The sequence below is a fragment of the Branchiostoma belcheri genome, unplaced genomic scaffold (genome assembly GCF_001625305.1).
Source record: "Branchiostoma belcheri isolate BF01 breed outbred unplaced genomic scaffold, Haploidv18h27 scaffold3, whole genome shotgun sequence".
In the NCBI taxonomy this organism is placed as follows: Eukaryota; Metazoa; Chordata; class Leptocardii; order Amphioxiformes; family Branchiostomatidae; genus Branchiostoma; species Branchiostoma belcheri.
In genome coordinates, this window is record NW_017803909.1 from 5,027,493 (window position 1) to 5,044,280 (window position 16,788).

At 39.5% G+C, this 16,788-nt stretch overlaps 1 protein-coding gene across 1 annotated transcript in view; it reads right to left on the reverse strand.

The window, feature by feature from the left end:
• The window catches only part of LOC109473379 (exocyst complex component 2-like), a 42,945-nt gene that overhangs the window by 17,083 nt on the left and 9,074 nt on the right, over positions 1 to 16,788 (reverse strand). The window contains exons 14-27 of the mRNA XM_019773240.1: positions 14,907 to 15,091; positions 14,677 to 14,727; positions 14,360 to 14,526; positions 13,570 to 13,691; positions 13,244 to 13,314; positions 12,645 to 12,725; positions 12,277 to 12,336; positions 12,110 to 12,169; positions 11,825 to 11,847; positions 11,252 to 11,321; positions 10,952 to 11,068; positions 4,186 to 4,327; positions 3,666 to 3,721; positions 2,743 to 2,865 (exon numbers count right to left, since the gene is read on the reverse strand). Coding sequence (XP_019628799.1) covers positions 2,743 to 2,865; positions 3,666 to 3,721; positions 4,186 to 4,327; positions 10,952 to 11,068; positions 11,252 to 11,321; positions 11,825 to 11,847; positions 12,110 to 12,169; positions 12,277 to 12,336; positions 12,645 to 12,725; positions 13,244 to 13,314; positions 13,570 to 13,691; positions 14,360 to 14,526; positions 14,677 to 14,727; positions 14,907 to 15,091 — 1,328 coding nt within the window. The remainder of the gene's footprint in view (positions 1 to 2,742; positions 2,866 to 3,665; positions 3,722 to 4,185; positions 4,328 to 10,951; positions 11,069 to 11,251; positions 11,322 to 11,824; positions 11,848 to 12,109; positions 12,170 to 12,276; positions 12,337 to 12,644; positions 12,726 to 13,243; positions 13,315 to 13,569; positions 13,692 to 14,359; positions 14,527 to 14,676; positions 14,728 to 14,906; positions 15,092 to 16,788) is intronic.

Below are 16,788 nucleotides of genomic sequence, written 5' to 3' on the forward strand. Positions count from 1 at the left end.
TTGTTCAGAGCTTTCTAGTGATGACGCCCCAACTGTGCTTGGTGGCAACGAGTTCCACTCTTACGATAGTTCTTGGGAAATACGTCGAGTTTTTGAACACCTCAATTCTTCATAACTCGATATTTGAAGGCATAACTGTTTTTTGTTCTTTTCTGGGCTGGTATCAGATACTAAGTTTGTTAGTCATTTTGTACATCATGCATAATCTGGACATTTTTCCTCTGCCATATGTAGACAAGTCTGAAAGTTCATAAAAAGCCCACTTCCCAAACAACCCTGCAGTTAAGCACACCAGTGCTCCATTTTGTAGGTTACATATGGGCTCCTTATCCAGATGGATTGTGGGATATAGTGTGCGTGTATTAGACACCTCGTACTGTCCCACTAGCAGGGATGAGCCACTAAAAAAGGGTAGAAACAGTCTGAAACTTCATAAAAAGCCCTCTTCCCAAACAACCTTGCAGTATTCCATTTTGTAGGTTACATATGGTCTCCTTATCCAGATGGATTGTGGGATATAGGGTGCATGTATTAGACACCTCGTACTGTCCCACCAGCAGGGATGAGCCAGCAGCCAGCCAGTCTCCCGTCCCTGATTTATCCCTGCTGCCAACTGGAGAAGGATCTGCTGTGGATGTGCTGTCAGTACCACGGACACGCCCCATTAGTGAGGGACTATGGGAAGGGATGCGGCGCCCTTCAGGGCCTGATGAGGAAACTTAGGAGTAGACTAAGGTCAGACAGAGGTCAAATTGTTTGGGCCCTCAACATTTCACAAGATGAGAAAATTACCCATGTTGGGTGCTAGTGTCACAAGCACGCATACTCAGCATAGCATTTCAACAGTAATCATTTTCAAATTAAAGTATTTCAGTGTAAGAAGTTTCCACTCGTTAGACAAGTGTTTCAAGAAGTCCAAAAACTTCTCTGGATGTACGTCACTAAAGTCAGTGCACCACCAAATAATAATTCAAAATAATGCACATTTCACCCACATACATCCTTCTACAAGACATGGAATGTATCATCTTGTCGAGGACAGTCTTCCATTGAATAGAGAATGATTACAACCAAATAGTCATCATACCCAGTGGCCTGAAAGTATCCTCAGGGTTAACCAATACAAGACTGAGATAATATCATAATGGAGATAGCTTACAAACAGTCCAGGGTTCATGACGGAAAGGTCGTCCCGCGTTAATACCTTAATGGCACAGGGGTTCCATGTACCTTCGCTGGAATTAGATTTAGATGAATAAAAGAAGCGCTGGGAGGGGATAATTTCAGGGTGTACGCCAGGGTCAATTTCGGTGATGAGTCTGAGGAATACAATTTTCTCTCCATGCGAAGGTTAGGATCAATGTCAATAGAAGGGTGATGAGGAGACTTTCATGAGAAAGACGAAGAAGGCCAAAAAAATATGGATGGCTTCTGCTTGTTTGGACATAAATGAACCACCATTGTCTTGTACATGTAAGGCTTTCAAGTAGTGTGCTTTTTATATTGGAGGCTTCATGCAAACCAAGAATTTGACTACAAAGGTAATATTTGAAACATTCACAAACACAGGAGTCTAAATCCCTCCTGCTATAAAAATGCAACATGATGTAACCCAACACTAATTACCATGGTGACAGACATCTGGTTCAGGCCATTGACCTTATTGGTTTGGAGAAGAAGAAGAGGAAACAGAGCAAAAACAAATTATGTTTTCCTTCTGTAAACATAATGACAATGAACAATCCTAAAAGCGACAAAAACATAACCTACTTGGCAGATGTAGAAAAAGTATACTTAAGATGTCACGTGAAAGCCTGATCAAACTTAACTACCTGTGCCAACAGACAAAATCAATGCAGGTTCAGACATTGATTCGCACTAATGATAGCTTCTCCCAGCAGCCAGAACACCCAGATTAAATTGTGACACCACAGACTCCACTGGGACTCAATTTGCGAAGGATTCTACATGGATGTACAGGGATGAGTTGTTGTTGAGCTTTTGCCTAGCATCTTAACCTGGGTCTATCAGGAGAAAATGCCACAGAAGAGCTTTCTTAAGCTTAAAAGATTAAAATGAGGCACAGTCACCTTCCATGGACGTCCATTTTATAACAAGAAGTACCTCAATGGTAGTTACTTCTACTTGATGCCACATCGCTTAAATGTTTCCGAAAGAAAATTTGACACTTATCAGCATACTTTGATGAAATCAAAATGAATATGAGTGCTATATACTGCTATAAGGTGTGATGGGTGGTCAGGAGACTTTTTCCTTGATTGAAACGATAAGACTGCCAAAAAAATATAGGACGATACACGTATTTGTAGCTGAAACAACGTTTAGAGGAAGTTTCCTTATTGTGCTTCCTCAACTTCTACAATGAAATGGCTTTTTGAAGTCAAGACAGTGGCATTTAGGATCATTCATGCCCTACTCAGGTATCAGTGTACATTGGAAAATTCACATCTGAATCACTACAAAAGCGACACCATAATGTAAATAACTGACATATCTCCTGAATTATAGAATGTAATAAAAATACTCTCCTCAAGAACACATACAATAGATTAGCTTTTGTGTCATTATGGATTAACTCTGTTAGAATTGTATTTTAGTATAGTTCATGTATCTACCCCTGTTGTTTCTTCTTTGCCATACATTGTACCAGTTACAGTTGTTGAGCAATAAAGTTTATTTGATTTGATTCTACCATCAGATGCTTTAAGATGATCCTCTCACCTGGATGGCTCCATCTCGACTCCAGTCCGTCACACACTCCATCAGCCTCAGCATCTCCTCAGCCAGGGCCTGCAGCAGTCTGGACAGAACCCTCTCCACCAGCAACGGGGAGATGGAAAACACCTGCAGGAGACCACACACAGATGGGGGAGATCAAAAACACCTGCAAGAGACCCACAGGCAGATGGGATCTTTCTACATCTGTCAGTGTACAGTTTTCTTGACTTTGTAGCAGTTTATTAAACCCTTTGAAGCAGACGCAACTTGTCAAAAGTACAGAAAATCAGTTACAGAACTTGGCAACTCTTTGTACTGCTGTAATACAATCAACATGGTTTTCTGTTTTATTTTTAAGACTACTACTCAAATTTAAGATTCAGATACTAGATACAGTACTACCGCTACTGACACACACAAAAAAACATGATAGCAACTTTTAATGGTGGATGAAATAACAAACTAAAACACGTCAAGAAGCACACTGCTGCTAGAGGGCCGCTATCAGTGTCAGGAAAACAATGTACATGTACTGTTAACCTAGGGTTGAAGTACTCCATAATATTTATGCACCTATCAAGAGATGAAAGGAAGGGTACAGGCCAAGATAAACAGAGCCGGAAAGCTGCAAAATCCCAAACACAGGAAGCAATGGGTAGGGTGTTTGCCAAGGTCTTCAACTTTGTACATATGCTGTTTGGAGAGCACTTAAGCTACAGCAAAGACAATTACTAAGACTTTGATCACATAAATGAAAACACCTGTCTTTACATCCTTTAGTAATTCCTTTATATTAACATTAAGGTTTATGTGTCTTTTTCCAGAATCTTGTCGATCTAACCTTGCACTTGTACGGTTAATGTGAAGATACAATATGTTTGGTAAAAGAAACTTTAGCAGAAGTACATGACATTGTGTATACTTACCTCAGCATGAACAGCTATTAGGTTCATCAGGGCTTCCTTCACATAATTCCTCACACCTGCAGATTCAAAGGTAATAAAAATATTTATGGTTTATATAATGTATACATGTATGTTTCAACTCTTCATGATCACATTCTCTTGAATAACCTACTTGTGTTTGGTACAACTTAGTAAGTCAAGATAAATGGCAATACTATGAACCCCTTTCCTTGTTAGCCTGGGTACCATCTTTTATACCTTTATAGTTACTGCGGGCTCCCTATTGTGACAATGTCAATGGCTACGGCAATAGGGAGCCCGCAGTACCTACATGTATTTCCCTGTAGCCTCATAAACACAAAACTGGTACATGTACTTGTTAGCTAATATTCTGGAAACCTTAAGTATTAACATGCTCTTGACAGTTCAATATTGAACTTTACTTTCTATCAAGTATGAGTGTTTTAAAAAATGTTGTGTCAAATGGAAACTTTGCAAAGGATAAATTGTCAGTTTGAAGCTCCCAAAAGCAGTGGCTGACCTCTGGGAGGGAGACAGTCGTTCCACATGAAGTACCCAGCATACACTCCCGGCTCCAGCGCTCCCACCAGAGGGTCTGCCTTCTGTTCCAGGTACGCATCAAACAACTTCTCATCCAGGCCAGAAAAACAGCTCTGAGATCCCTTCAAAAAGTAAAGAAAATGTAGAATGGTAACATTTGCAAAGCAAATGCACATATAATGATTACCTTTGCATATGGTCTACTCTGTTAATTCTTACTCAAACACATTCATATATTTGGTGACAGGAGTCTAAATCCCTCCTGCTATAAAATTGCAACATGATATAACCCAACACTAGTTACCATGGTGACAGACATCTGGTTCAGGTCATTGACCTTATTTGTTTGGAGAGGAAGAAGAGGAAGAAACTGAGCAAAAACAATATGTTTTCCTTTCGTAAACATAACACCTCAATGACTTTTGACTTCAAGTTGACATGACTTGGTATTACAAAACTTTTAAACATCAAATTGTTGACCTCTCATTGAACCCTTGCTCTTCAATAAGGTGGCACTCCATTTTGAGGACGATATTGAATTCTCACTTTGAAAACTCCTTTGCCTCCATATTGGCATTGGCACATTGAAGGCTAGATTGCATTTTCACGGGCTGTTGAGGAATTTCATTTTCTCCCAGCCAATACTCGACAGTTGTTGTCGGTATGTCCTGCCAAGCCCAATCCCTTATCCAATACATAAGGCAAGTATGGGCAACAAACTTTACAGAAAAATCCATTTTGTGTCAGGAGTAATGAGATATTTGGGGTCCCTTTGGTGACAGCAATGGTAAAGGATATAGATCAAGCTTTTGTCTGTGGGGAGCCAGTGACACATGGAGCAGAACCAGTGGCTCTGAATGAAGAATTATCAATATTAATATTCAATCTCATAACAGCACGTCGTCAACCTTTTCAAAAACCTTGTGGCACAAGCAACGTCATATCTGCACATCTTCAACTAACATTAGGGATGTCTTTAACTATAATCTCTTCAAACTCTTGCTTCAGTAACTTTTCATGAACTTTCCTACTCTTCTTTTCTAGTTAATTTATTTCCATACTACACTGCCTTACTATAATTGCTAAGTTGGCAAGTCAGAAAAGATAACCTGACCTCTCACTCTTCCCATATATTGACCAGACATAATTACTCCATGTGCCTCCTCTGGCTATAGTGCCAACCATTCCTGCCTTCTTAATTGAATCCCTGGTAGCTCCTGGCTAAGTTTATCAGGAACTAAAGACTTTTCAATTTCCCTTCAATTAACGTCATCAGGCTGAAATGGACTGGAGGTCACGGTTTTCAATTTCCCCACAGTGGATCACACACGGTTTTCCACATAACAAAGCATTAGTAGATAATATTAAAATATATGTGGCAGGAAATTACAGCAAGACAGAATACCTTTTTGAATGCCTCATAACACTTTCAATTTGACTTCCAAAAATTTAAAACTTTTCCTTTCTCCCCACAGTGGATCAGACACGGTTTTCCATATAATGGAGCATATTGGTAGAGATATTAAAATATATGTGGCAGGAAATTACAACAAGACAGAATACCTTTCTTCAATGTCTCACAACAATTTCCATTCGACTTCCAAGAATTTAAAACTTTTTCCTTTCTTCCCACAGTGGATCAGAGACGGTTTTCCACATAATGGAGCATTAGTAGAAATAATAAAATATATGCGGCAGGAAATTACAGCAAGACAGAATACCTTTCTTCAATGCCCTACAACAATTTCTATTCGGCTTCCAAAAATGTAAAACTTTTCCCTTTCTTCCCTCTGTAAACAATTTCATCAGGTTGGTAAATGTATGAAAAGCAAAGTTCTTTGAATAGCAAAGTTCTTTGATCACAACCAGTTATTTTTTACGAGCCAAAAATAAATGGTTGAGGGAATGTGATCAAAGAACTTTGCTATTTTTTCCCTTTCTTCCCATTTCAAAGAAGTTGTATTTCACCTTGACATTAAGTTTGACCTTGATGAAACATTTGTTTCTTGTTTCACCTGACAGTCCGTTTGGCTTCCTCCCTTTCTTGTACCTTCAGGTGCCAAAACTGCTAATTTTCCCTAAACAAACACCCCAGATTTCTGCCCTATGCGGATGGTTGTTTCTTCAGGATTTACATTTCAGGAGAGAACTTCTGCTTAGAGAATAAATCAGAGATATTAAAATACATGTGCCGGGAAATTACAACAAGACAGAATACCTTTCTTCAATGCCTAACAACAATTTCCATTCGACTTCCAAAAAATTTAAAACTTTTTCCTTTCTTCCCATTCCAAACTAGTTGTATTTCACCTTGACATTAAGTTTGACCTTGAGGAAACATTTGTTTCTTGTTTCACCTGACAGTCCGTTTGGCTTCCTCTCTTTCTTGTACCTTCAGGTGCCAAAACTGCTAATTTTCCCTAAACAAACACCCCAGATTTCTGCCCTATGCGGAGGGTTGTTTCTTCAGGATTTATATTTCAGGAGAGAACTTCCGCTGCCTGTCAGAGGAAAGCCGGCTTGAGTTTCAAGATGGATATGGTGGAACTTGCCCTTGACATTCAGACAGTCTTAAGTTTCTAAATCACTTCCTTTGACTTAATGAGCATGCCAAAGTCTTCCCGACAACCATAACGGAATTAGTGCACTGGTATGTTGGCTACCGGATGTCTAAAAAAAGAACTCACATTAGCATTAATTACCATTTCTCTTGTTATTTTTTTACAGCACACTTTTAGGTTTTTGACCTCTATCTACTCTCTGTAGACTTGTATTGCAATGCTTTTATGATAACTGCTAAGCTTCTCAGTTCTGACTTTGTGTTTGTCCCAAATATCCATGATCATCATCTTTCTAGCACTGTCTGATGAAATGTTACAAAATGCCAAGGATACATTAACAGGTGTTTGTCTTATTATTATCTCACTGCTTTATTTTTTCTTCCAAATTCTAGCATTACATGTATTTTATAGTCTGCAAGGAGAAACCTGAAAAAACTTGTCGTAGCACACCCTGCACATGCTTTGGCTAGTAACATAGAATGAAAGCTCAATGTTTATAGGAAGCCTTGTGTTAGACCCTGCCTAAGACCTTCCACCAACAGTGGCCTGTGTTCCCTCAACACACCCTTTCCCACCACCAACACTACAGGCAGTGCTGTTTTAATGGTAACTTAAAACTGTGGTACTGTCAGTGGGCTTCAGGTGGGATTTTCCTTCTTGTCATCGCCACTGAGAATGAACCACTGGCAGAGATATTGAACTTGAGATAAGAAGAGGTTAGCTTTCAAAGGTGTCAGGCAGTAGCACCCAGGACTGATAATCAAATCCAGGAGATGTGGGTATACAGAAGCTGGCAATACATTCAGCTTCTGTTGATACCTCAGGTGGGTGTAGATAGCATATCTGCAAACATGCAGTATTTTAGATAGTCCATGGTACTTAAAAGTAGATAGAAAAGGCTGTTCATACAAATAAAGATTATACAGTGTAGGGTTTCAAACACTAAGTTTTGGGTCTAAGGCCTGGAGGACATAATGTTCAACACGAACTTCAAGGTATTCTTTGCTAAACTGAAACAAATTCTGACATCATGACCGGGACATTCTTACATTAAGACATCACAGCTTTAGTAATGGCTGGTTCGAAACTCAACCATGTATGGCAACACCCCATTATCCCTTAGGCCACAGCAAGTCATTTTTATGGATGACATCAGCGTGCACATTAATTTTCACCTGATTTGGCAAAAAAAATACAAGAAATTTTGTGGCCTTCTGACAGTGGTCACCATGCTGAAAATGGGCAAAGATGTCTGTTGCCATGCCAGAAGTTGGATGGCAGATAAGTTGACTGTTGAGAAGACAAGAAAATGCTCTGATTTAATGTTTTGTTTCTTACTTTGTTGCAGTGATAAGTGATGCTGGCTGTGTATATGTGATGTTCCCACTGAATCAAAACCATTTGTACAATGATTGAGTCAAAATTCTAAAATGTAAGAACCTTGTTTTTTTCGGCCCGCTTTGTTTTTTTTTTCGCCCGCTCGCATTAGATTCAGAGTCTCCGGAGGATGTCATCCATAAAATTTACTTGCTGTGGCCTTATTGTCCACCGTGGATACCCACATGCTACTTATTGGAGGAAGTGTGGTCTTTGATTCCCCCTCCCACATTCTTGTTCCCTCTGTACTTGAACTATCTGGGGGCACAAAGGGGATGACCCGTAAACAAAACGTCTTTTGATTATTCTCGTGCTATATGTTCTTCCAGCCACTAATTGCGCTAATCAAAGCAGCTAAACCATAAAGCATCTCCCAGATTTGTAATCATGCACAGCAAAGGGTCCTTCCTTTTGGAGGTTGTTGGATAAAAGTGGCCCCATGCAAGGTCTGTAAGTTTTGGGTCACTAACTGGTTCTGAACCAGAAACTGATTTTCTTTCAACCCTGGTGCCCTTAGACCTCTTGTGTTAACTGGACTGTTGAAGTCTAAGACTGATGCTCTGGCAGTTTTAGGTTGGAGTAACATTTTAATTCTTAGGCCACACCAATTTAATTTGTTGGTTCTCGGATTCGCCTCTTCATTTTTTCTGATTTACGAAAAAAAAAATTCTGGTTCTGAATCAACTCAAATATGCTCATATTTTGCCCCCAACAGTTGATGAAAGTCCTTTTCTTCCTAGGTGTTACAGCTTTTCCATCTACCAATGCAGTGGTTTGATCAAAAGTTCATAATTCATTGTTTAAATTTCAACCCAGCCTTTTTTGTTGACTTCATGACTCGAAGCATTTGGGGCTATAATGGAATGCCTAGACCTGTTTTTATTTTCTTTTTTTTTTCACCCTGTCACTTCAATCTTTTTCTGGAAAAATCTGAGAACCAACAAATTAAATTGGTGTGGTCTTAGGTATTTCTGTACTTCTAATGCTATAATGAATGTTGTAAAGGTGATAAAATGAAATTAATCACTGGTTAATATGAAGAAAAAAAAGCAAGGCAAAAATCATACACATTATTACAAGAATGTACAATTTTCCATCAAACAACAGTTTAACACAACACAGCATTTAGGCAGGTAGGCAACACTCATGCAATTTTCCATTAAACATGTTATGTACAGGGAAGCTGGCAGGATATTTCATAAATGTGGTATTTACCTTGCCTTGAGTGTTTATTTTGACTACAACAAAATTGAAACAAAAAATGCCTTTCATGTTATTTTTGGTAATACGTTGGAAAGGAAAATTTGGATTATTCTTTTGAGCTGTCACAACTGAACCAGGACGCACACCGTGCCGCATTGTTTCTGCACATAAAACCTTTAATAACTATATTATGGTGGTCAACTAGGATGTTTAGTCTTTCCTCCAGTCTTGTTTTTACCTTGTATAATATTGTAAATGTTAGTATTTCATACATGTCTGTAATAGATTGTTTTAATGTTGAACTTTAAACTGTTATTTTTAAGTAATTAATGTGCAATGATATGGATTTTATTGAATAACTTATCAATTTTAATGTGTTATGACAGAATTGTTAAGAAATCAAATTGTACAGTACAAGACACAATTTAGCCAACGGCTACAAGTTCTTGTTTGTTTTCACAAATAGACCATTTGATTGATTGATTGATTGATTGTTTGTTGTGAGACACACGTTCTCTACCCTCACATCAAACACAGACCCGGCAGTAAGGCCAACAACTATTCACCTTCTGTTGACACACCCACGGATAACAACACACATACGTGTCAATATCCTGGATGATTTTATCAACATCCACACGGTGTTGAATCAGTATGACTGCTGAATCAGTACGGCTGCTAGTTTTCAAACTATGTAAAGTGAATTTAAAATCGGACAACATATGTAATTTTTTATGTTCTTCCGTATACCTTTTAATTATGCTAGTTTTAAAAGTTGAAAGCTTGTAAATATATATGTCTGTAATGTTAAAAACTAGGTAAAATCCTTCATGTAAATTGTTTTTTAATTCGGTCTCTGTAAAATGCGATAAACCAATAAAGTCGTATCGTATCATATCGGGTCTTTACTGGGGAAGTGATTCATATGTTGGTCAATATGCTTCATATATTGGTCAATAATATTATGATTCACATATTGGTCAATATGATTCATATGATGGTCAATATGATTCATATGTTGGTCAATATGATTCATATGTTGGTCAATATGATTCATATGTTGGTCAACAATATGATGATTCAATGTAATATTATGATTCAACCCTATCAGTCTATCCGGTGTATCTTAATATGTATAGTTCCTATTTATTACATTTACTAATTTAGCTGCTAGTGTGGAGCATGCAGTGTGTAATGTTCAAGATATGACAACAATGATTCATATATTGGTCAATATGATTAATATACATGTATTATAAATTATATATCAATAACATTATGATTCAACCCTCTCTATCAGTCTATCTAGTGTATTTTATGTTCTTATTCATTACATTTAGCTGCTAGTGCGTAGCATATGTGGTATGTACATCTAGATACTACAACAATGTTCAAGATGTTTGTTTCACTCTGCGATCATTAAAGAAGTTTCTTCCTCTTATTCTTTCTTCATCTTCCTGGGTATATTAAATTTACAGGAAAATCATTTCTCTAAGGTCTGGTCACCCTTTGCGCATTGTCAAAGGTTGGTAGTAATTCTACCTCCAATAGGATATTAGTAGCATACTTTGTAAACCAGCAATGCTGGAACATGTTGGTACAAACCTTTTGAACTTTTTGCACCTCTGGATATCCATTCTTCTCTAGGAGATCTATCAACTTTGGAAGGACCTTTTCCCTTGTGTGGCTGCAGTTGCTCAATACAATCACCAGGCGGCGCTCCTAAAAGGGAAAATGAAGACCAATGAGAAATGTTGACTTGACACAAAACATCTACATGCAAAATAAAGGATTTGAAGCATGACCTAGCATATAGTAATGGTACTGCAGTTCTTATAATATATTGTCAACAGAACAGACTATTGTAAACACAACAGACTAACTACAAAATGAAAACTTTCTGACCAGAGGAGGGATGTGTTCAGATGGACTGGTCAGCTCATCATGACCTGATGATGGCTGCTGCGATGTTGGTCTGTAGGAGAAGGAGAAGTCAGATAAATTTCATATATATACATTTATGTCCTACCTGGGCCGCGATTACGTTCGATACGGGTGTTCCGGCCCGTGTGATAACTAGCGGTACGGCCCGGGGGTTCTTAACGCGTACGGCCCGGGGCTTCCAAATGTTCCATAGAACGATTCGAACGCGTTTCGCCCTAACCGCGTGCAACGCTCTCGAAAATTCGAATGCAAAATTCGGACGTTGGAATTGATGTTGTTGCACTTTTTGGTTTAGGGACACCAACTTTCTGCTCATTTTGCATTGAAAGGCGTGTTTTCTTGGGTGGGTATGACATAAATAAAATACAACACGGTGTATTCCGCATCACCCTCGGTCCCAGCCCTCCCGCGGATCGGATCTCCCTCCGGCCTTCGGCCGTCGGGCGATCCGACGCGCGGTCGGGCTGGTACCTCGGGCGATACCGAATACACCGTGTTGTATTCTATATGTATATATGTAGAAGGCTTTCTGACAATAGAGAATCAGAAGCAATGCACTAGACATATTGTTTCAAGACATCTATGATATACCAGACAAAATGACAACAGTAAGATCTATTACAAGGTAAGTGAGTCTGAAATGAAAACTTGGTATTGACAATTATATAGAAGTTACTACAATTGGCAAGGTACACACTGTTCTTCTAAACACTGCAAGCTATAGTAATTGCTGTACTGGATGAAGTAAATTAGTCATGGATTTTGAAAGAATGTAGCCTATTATTGGAAGGAACAAAAAATAAAATGGATGGGTTCTTACGTTGTCTCTGCCTCGGTGTCTGTTCTGAATGCTAGCTGGTCCATGGTGACAGAAAAAGCCTGTAAGAAGCAAAACAAAAGGTTAACATGTTAACAAGAGAGCATACAAGTACCAAATCAGTAACTGTTATATGGATCAATGCACAGACAAAACAACTACAACTTACTGATAGCATGTCTTCACACAGTTTGGACACTTTTATCCGTGTGTCTGCACCTCGGAATATCTGAAAAACATTAACAGAAGGATCAAACAAAATAGTTTATTTTGACATGGACCCATGCTTATCAAGTGTTTCAATGGCACCAACATGGAGTGATCCTTCTTTGCATTTTCCTTATCATGCTTGTATTATACAATCTCTCACAATCAGGGGCTGATTGGGCCTCCTCCCAGAGAACTTGTGGTCATATACACCTCTAAATAGAGTCTAACTGCAGAGAGCCATTCCAAATACACCAGTACTACCAATAGGAGCTTCGGATTCTTTATCGCTAAGAAAATCAGTCCAATAGGATCTTATTATTCTCTGACCTCTGACTCCTCAGCCCTACTCTGTACCACCTCCTTCAGGTGTTGGATGAGTTCTGTGATGATGTTCTCAAACAACAGGGGCTGCAGGGAAAGATAAGAGTGCATTTGAGCATCATACGAGATATCACTAAACAAAACATAGAAACAACAAAAGAAATGCTATCACAAGAACATCAAATAAATGCTATCATAAGAACATCAAATATATTCTGTCATAAGAACTTCAAAGAACTGCTATCATAAGAACATCAAAGAAATTCTATCACAAGAACATCAGAACTATTCTAACAAGGTTTGTACAAGCATCTCTTCATGCAAAATCTAAAGGATAAGAATTATAATGCAATGATATACATGTTTCATCAAAATGAAGGGACATCACTGCATGTCAATCATTCAAGAATAATATAGAATAAACATAGAATAATGAATGGACATCACTGCGTGTCAATTATGCAAAAAATAATATAGAATAAATATGGAATAAACTGAACATTTGTAATGTATTATGACAAAGTAGTCTTGTAAGTTATGCTGCACTATAGCATTGTTAGACAACAAGAACAAACATTCTTCACATCCTATCATTCAAGACTTACAAGTGTGGTAATGCCACCTCTGTCATCCCTCTCCACAGTCCAGGTCTCTCTGTCATTAAGGGCCTTCACATCTTTGGAAGAATCAGGGAGTGTTAGTCTGACAATGTAGAAGAAGATGTACAAAACGTCTTATTTATGAAAATCTAATGTAGCAGTGGCATTAGCAAAGTATAAACATTGTTTGAAAAATCTTATTACATAAAGTTGGAGGCACAGGAAATTAAGTTTCAATGGAAGAATCTTCATCTCTGAGTTATATGTGGCAGTCTTAATATGTATGGCCAAGATCTAGTGCAATCATTTCAACAACAATAGAGTTTCCCTACCTTCAGTAGCCTGCTGCAGAAGTGTGGTTACACAGTGGACTCTGGTATCCTGGGCCACATCTCTCACATCATGGGTCGTCTCATCTGGTAGGTTCATACCAGACAGGGTGCCATAGCAGGATCTAAAAATAACCAAATAGTCAACAGTCATTAAAAAAGCACAAGAACACAATGCTTATCGACTCTGATCACATAGCCAATCAGCACCAAGGAGAGATGGGACTGTGGTAAGTTGAGACTATGTGATAGCCAATCAGCACCAAGGAGAGATTGGGGCATGGCAAAGGGCCCTATGTGATAGCCAATCAGCACCAAAAAGAGATGGGACCATGGCTAAGACTATTACATAGGGCCAACTTGCCATGGCCCCATCTTTCCTGGGTGCTGATTGGCTATCACACAGTGCCAACTTGCCATAGTCCCATCTGTTCTTGGTGCTGATTGGTTATCATGTAGGGTCAACTTGCCATAGTCCCATCTGTCCTTGGTGCTGATTGGCTATCACATAGGGCCAACTTACCATGGCCCCATCTGTCCTTGGTGCTGATTGGCTATCACATGCAGCCAACTTGCCATACTTCCATCTGTCCTAGGTGCTGATTGGCTATCACAGACTTAACTTGGCACAGTTCAATCTCTCCTTGGTGCTGATTGGCTATTATGTAGACTCAACTTACCAAACACAACTCTGGCCCCTTAAACTCTGCTCTTTCCTATGCTTATTATCCTGTGTTTTCATAAGACACTTCAGAAGAAAGGTAGGACAAAATCTCTCACTTCTCAACCTCACCTTATTGTCCTGACAAACTGTGGCAGCCAGTGTGCCATGTTGTCGTACTTCCCCTCAGGCCACACCCCGTATTTGATCCTTTCCTCAGGAGAAGAAGACAAAGACTCGGGGAGGAAAGCTGCTCGCAACAGCTTACTGTACACAGCCATCACTTCTTCCACCATTTTCTGATTTTCAAAACACACAACAATCAGTCAAAAAAAAACATACAACTGTGAGTCACCAAAATACCACAAAGATATGATATATTTGGAAACAAAGAAAAAATGAGGTTTTCATAATTTTTCTCTCAGGGATGGCATTGTCAGCCCTCTCACCTTGAACTGTGTCTCCTTCTCTTGGTTTGCTACATCAGCTTTCTCTGCAGTCTGAAGGATTAAGGTGAAGAAATTTATAGCAAATTATTACTTTCTATGACATTTTCTAAGATAAAATCTGAGATAAAAGATTCTAAGATAAAACGTGCATAAATTCTTAAGAAGTGCATAATACAATGGTACCGGTAGCTATGATAATAGATTATTTTATTCAAAGATGATGCAATTACTTCATTCAGGAGACTCCCTGTGGAGTATCCTTCCCAAAGCTTCCAGAGGTCAGGGAAGTTCTCAAGAAGGACATCTGTCAGATCATCCACAAACTGCACCCTCTGCGGTGTTTTGAACTTCCAACCAGCCTGGTCAGGAGACTGGGTGGACCCGAAGCTGGGCATCCTCTTTACGCTGGAGCGTCCTGATGGGAGATATACACAGATGGGTGTTTGTTTGTTTGTTTGTTTATTTATTATCATGATCTAAAGAGCAAGTATTGTAGCAATTTGAAGATAGGAATGGAAGCACATTTGCTGTATCCCAGAACAAGTATGGTAGCACTAGTTATAGACATGATACATCTAGGAAGCTACACTAAACATGATTTTTCTTTGGCTAATCCAACTTAAACAAGAAGCCATAGGTGACAATTCTCCGTGAAGTATTATATATTGCAACAAAAAGAAGTAGCCATTGGCGACAATTCTCTGTGAAGTGTGATAAATCGAACAAAGAAAAATTGTTTAAACGCGCGTCGGCTCAGTCATCTTAAGACGCAACAACCAATCAGAGATGCGAAATGCCGACACGTGACGCGGGATTTGCATACAGTCTAAACAACGGGGAAGGGCGCGCGATGCCCGAAATATTTTTGCGTCAATATTCAGCGCCGTGGTTCAAGAGATTAATACCGGGAAACAATTTCTTTTCTTGTTTTGAACGCATAAACATGCATTTACGCTAATCTAGTATGATTCAGGGTTACTTTTTTTTTACCTGCCATGGCCAGATTATCTAAAGATGTGTGTATTGTGTGTACAATCTACAGAAAGAGAAATGTACATCAGGTCCGATCATCCGATTTTCACGTTTCGGTTTTTTGGACTCGGTTCATGAACGTATTTTGGTTTGGCTCCTGGAATGTGCGAGAAAAATGACTCCCGGGACTGTCTACAGGGAACACTCGCACATTCGCGGTGTATCAGGACAGCGCGACTGGTCGGCATTAGCGCAGTCCCTGCAATTAGTAACAGTTGCACATCAATCCGGCCGAAAGCATGATTGTGTAACACAGGCTACTTCTTCATATACCGGCTCATACTACACGACGCCTTTACAACTAGCAAATCATAAAATTACCCGATCTACTAGTACTGTATGTGCGGTTTACCAGCCCCAGACCACGTCCGACCACGAGGCAGAACACATTGATGGGTTGCTCAAAAATATTGTCCATGTTTACAAAGAGCTGCTCCACTAACACTATGGAGCGGCCCAACCCAAAAATATTGGCCATGTGTCGTTGCTAGGACGACCGGCCAGTTGCTACGTGACTAAATACACGCCGCCACTAGGTCGCCACACCCGACCAGTTTGAAATCGATAGGATTACGTCATCGGTATTAACATTTCCTAATGTTGACCTCTGACCACCCCACATTTCCGCCCCATCAGCCCCGCCGCGACTTACTACCGGTGACATAAACGGACGACAACATTTCAACGACATGGGGATGTTTCGAAAATAACCATTTACTCCAATATCAAAACAGCTACGGTAAAAATAAAAAGACGTGCATCATCCCGGACATAATGCCACACCACATGCGAAATTACACAAAAAATGCGACGTACGGAAGAATGCGTTTTGGCTGCGAACATCTTCCAAAAAACTTGGCATCTCTTCACCATGGGCAAAAACATCTGGAACCACTTATAAAAACCACCCCGTATCTGCATGAACTTTTACCCCCCCCACTGCTATTCCAAACAACGCGTTTTTCTGGACCATTCCAATTCGCCTCGTAATTGTAGGGGTGCGTCTGCGATATTACATTGACCGCGAAAGCAGCAACGGCAAAAATACACATTCGTGCATCAACACGGGCATGCCCGCAG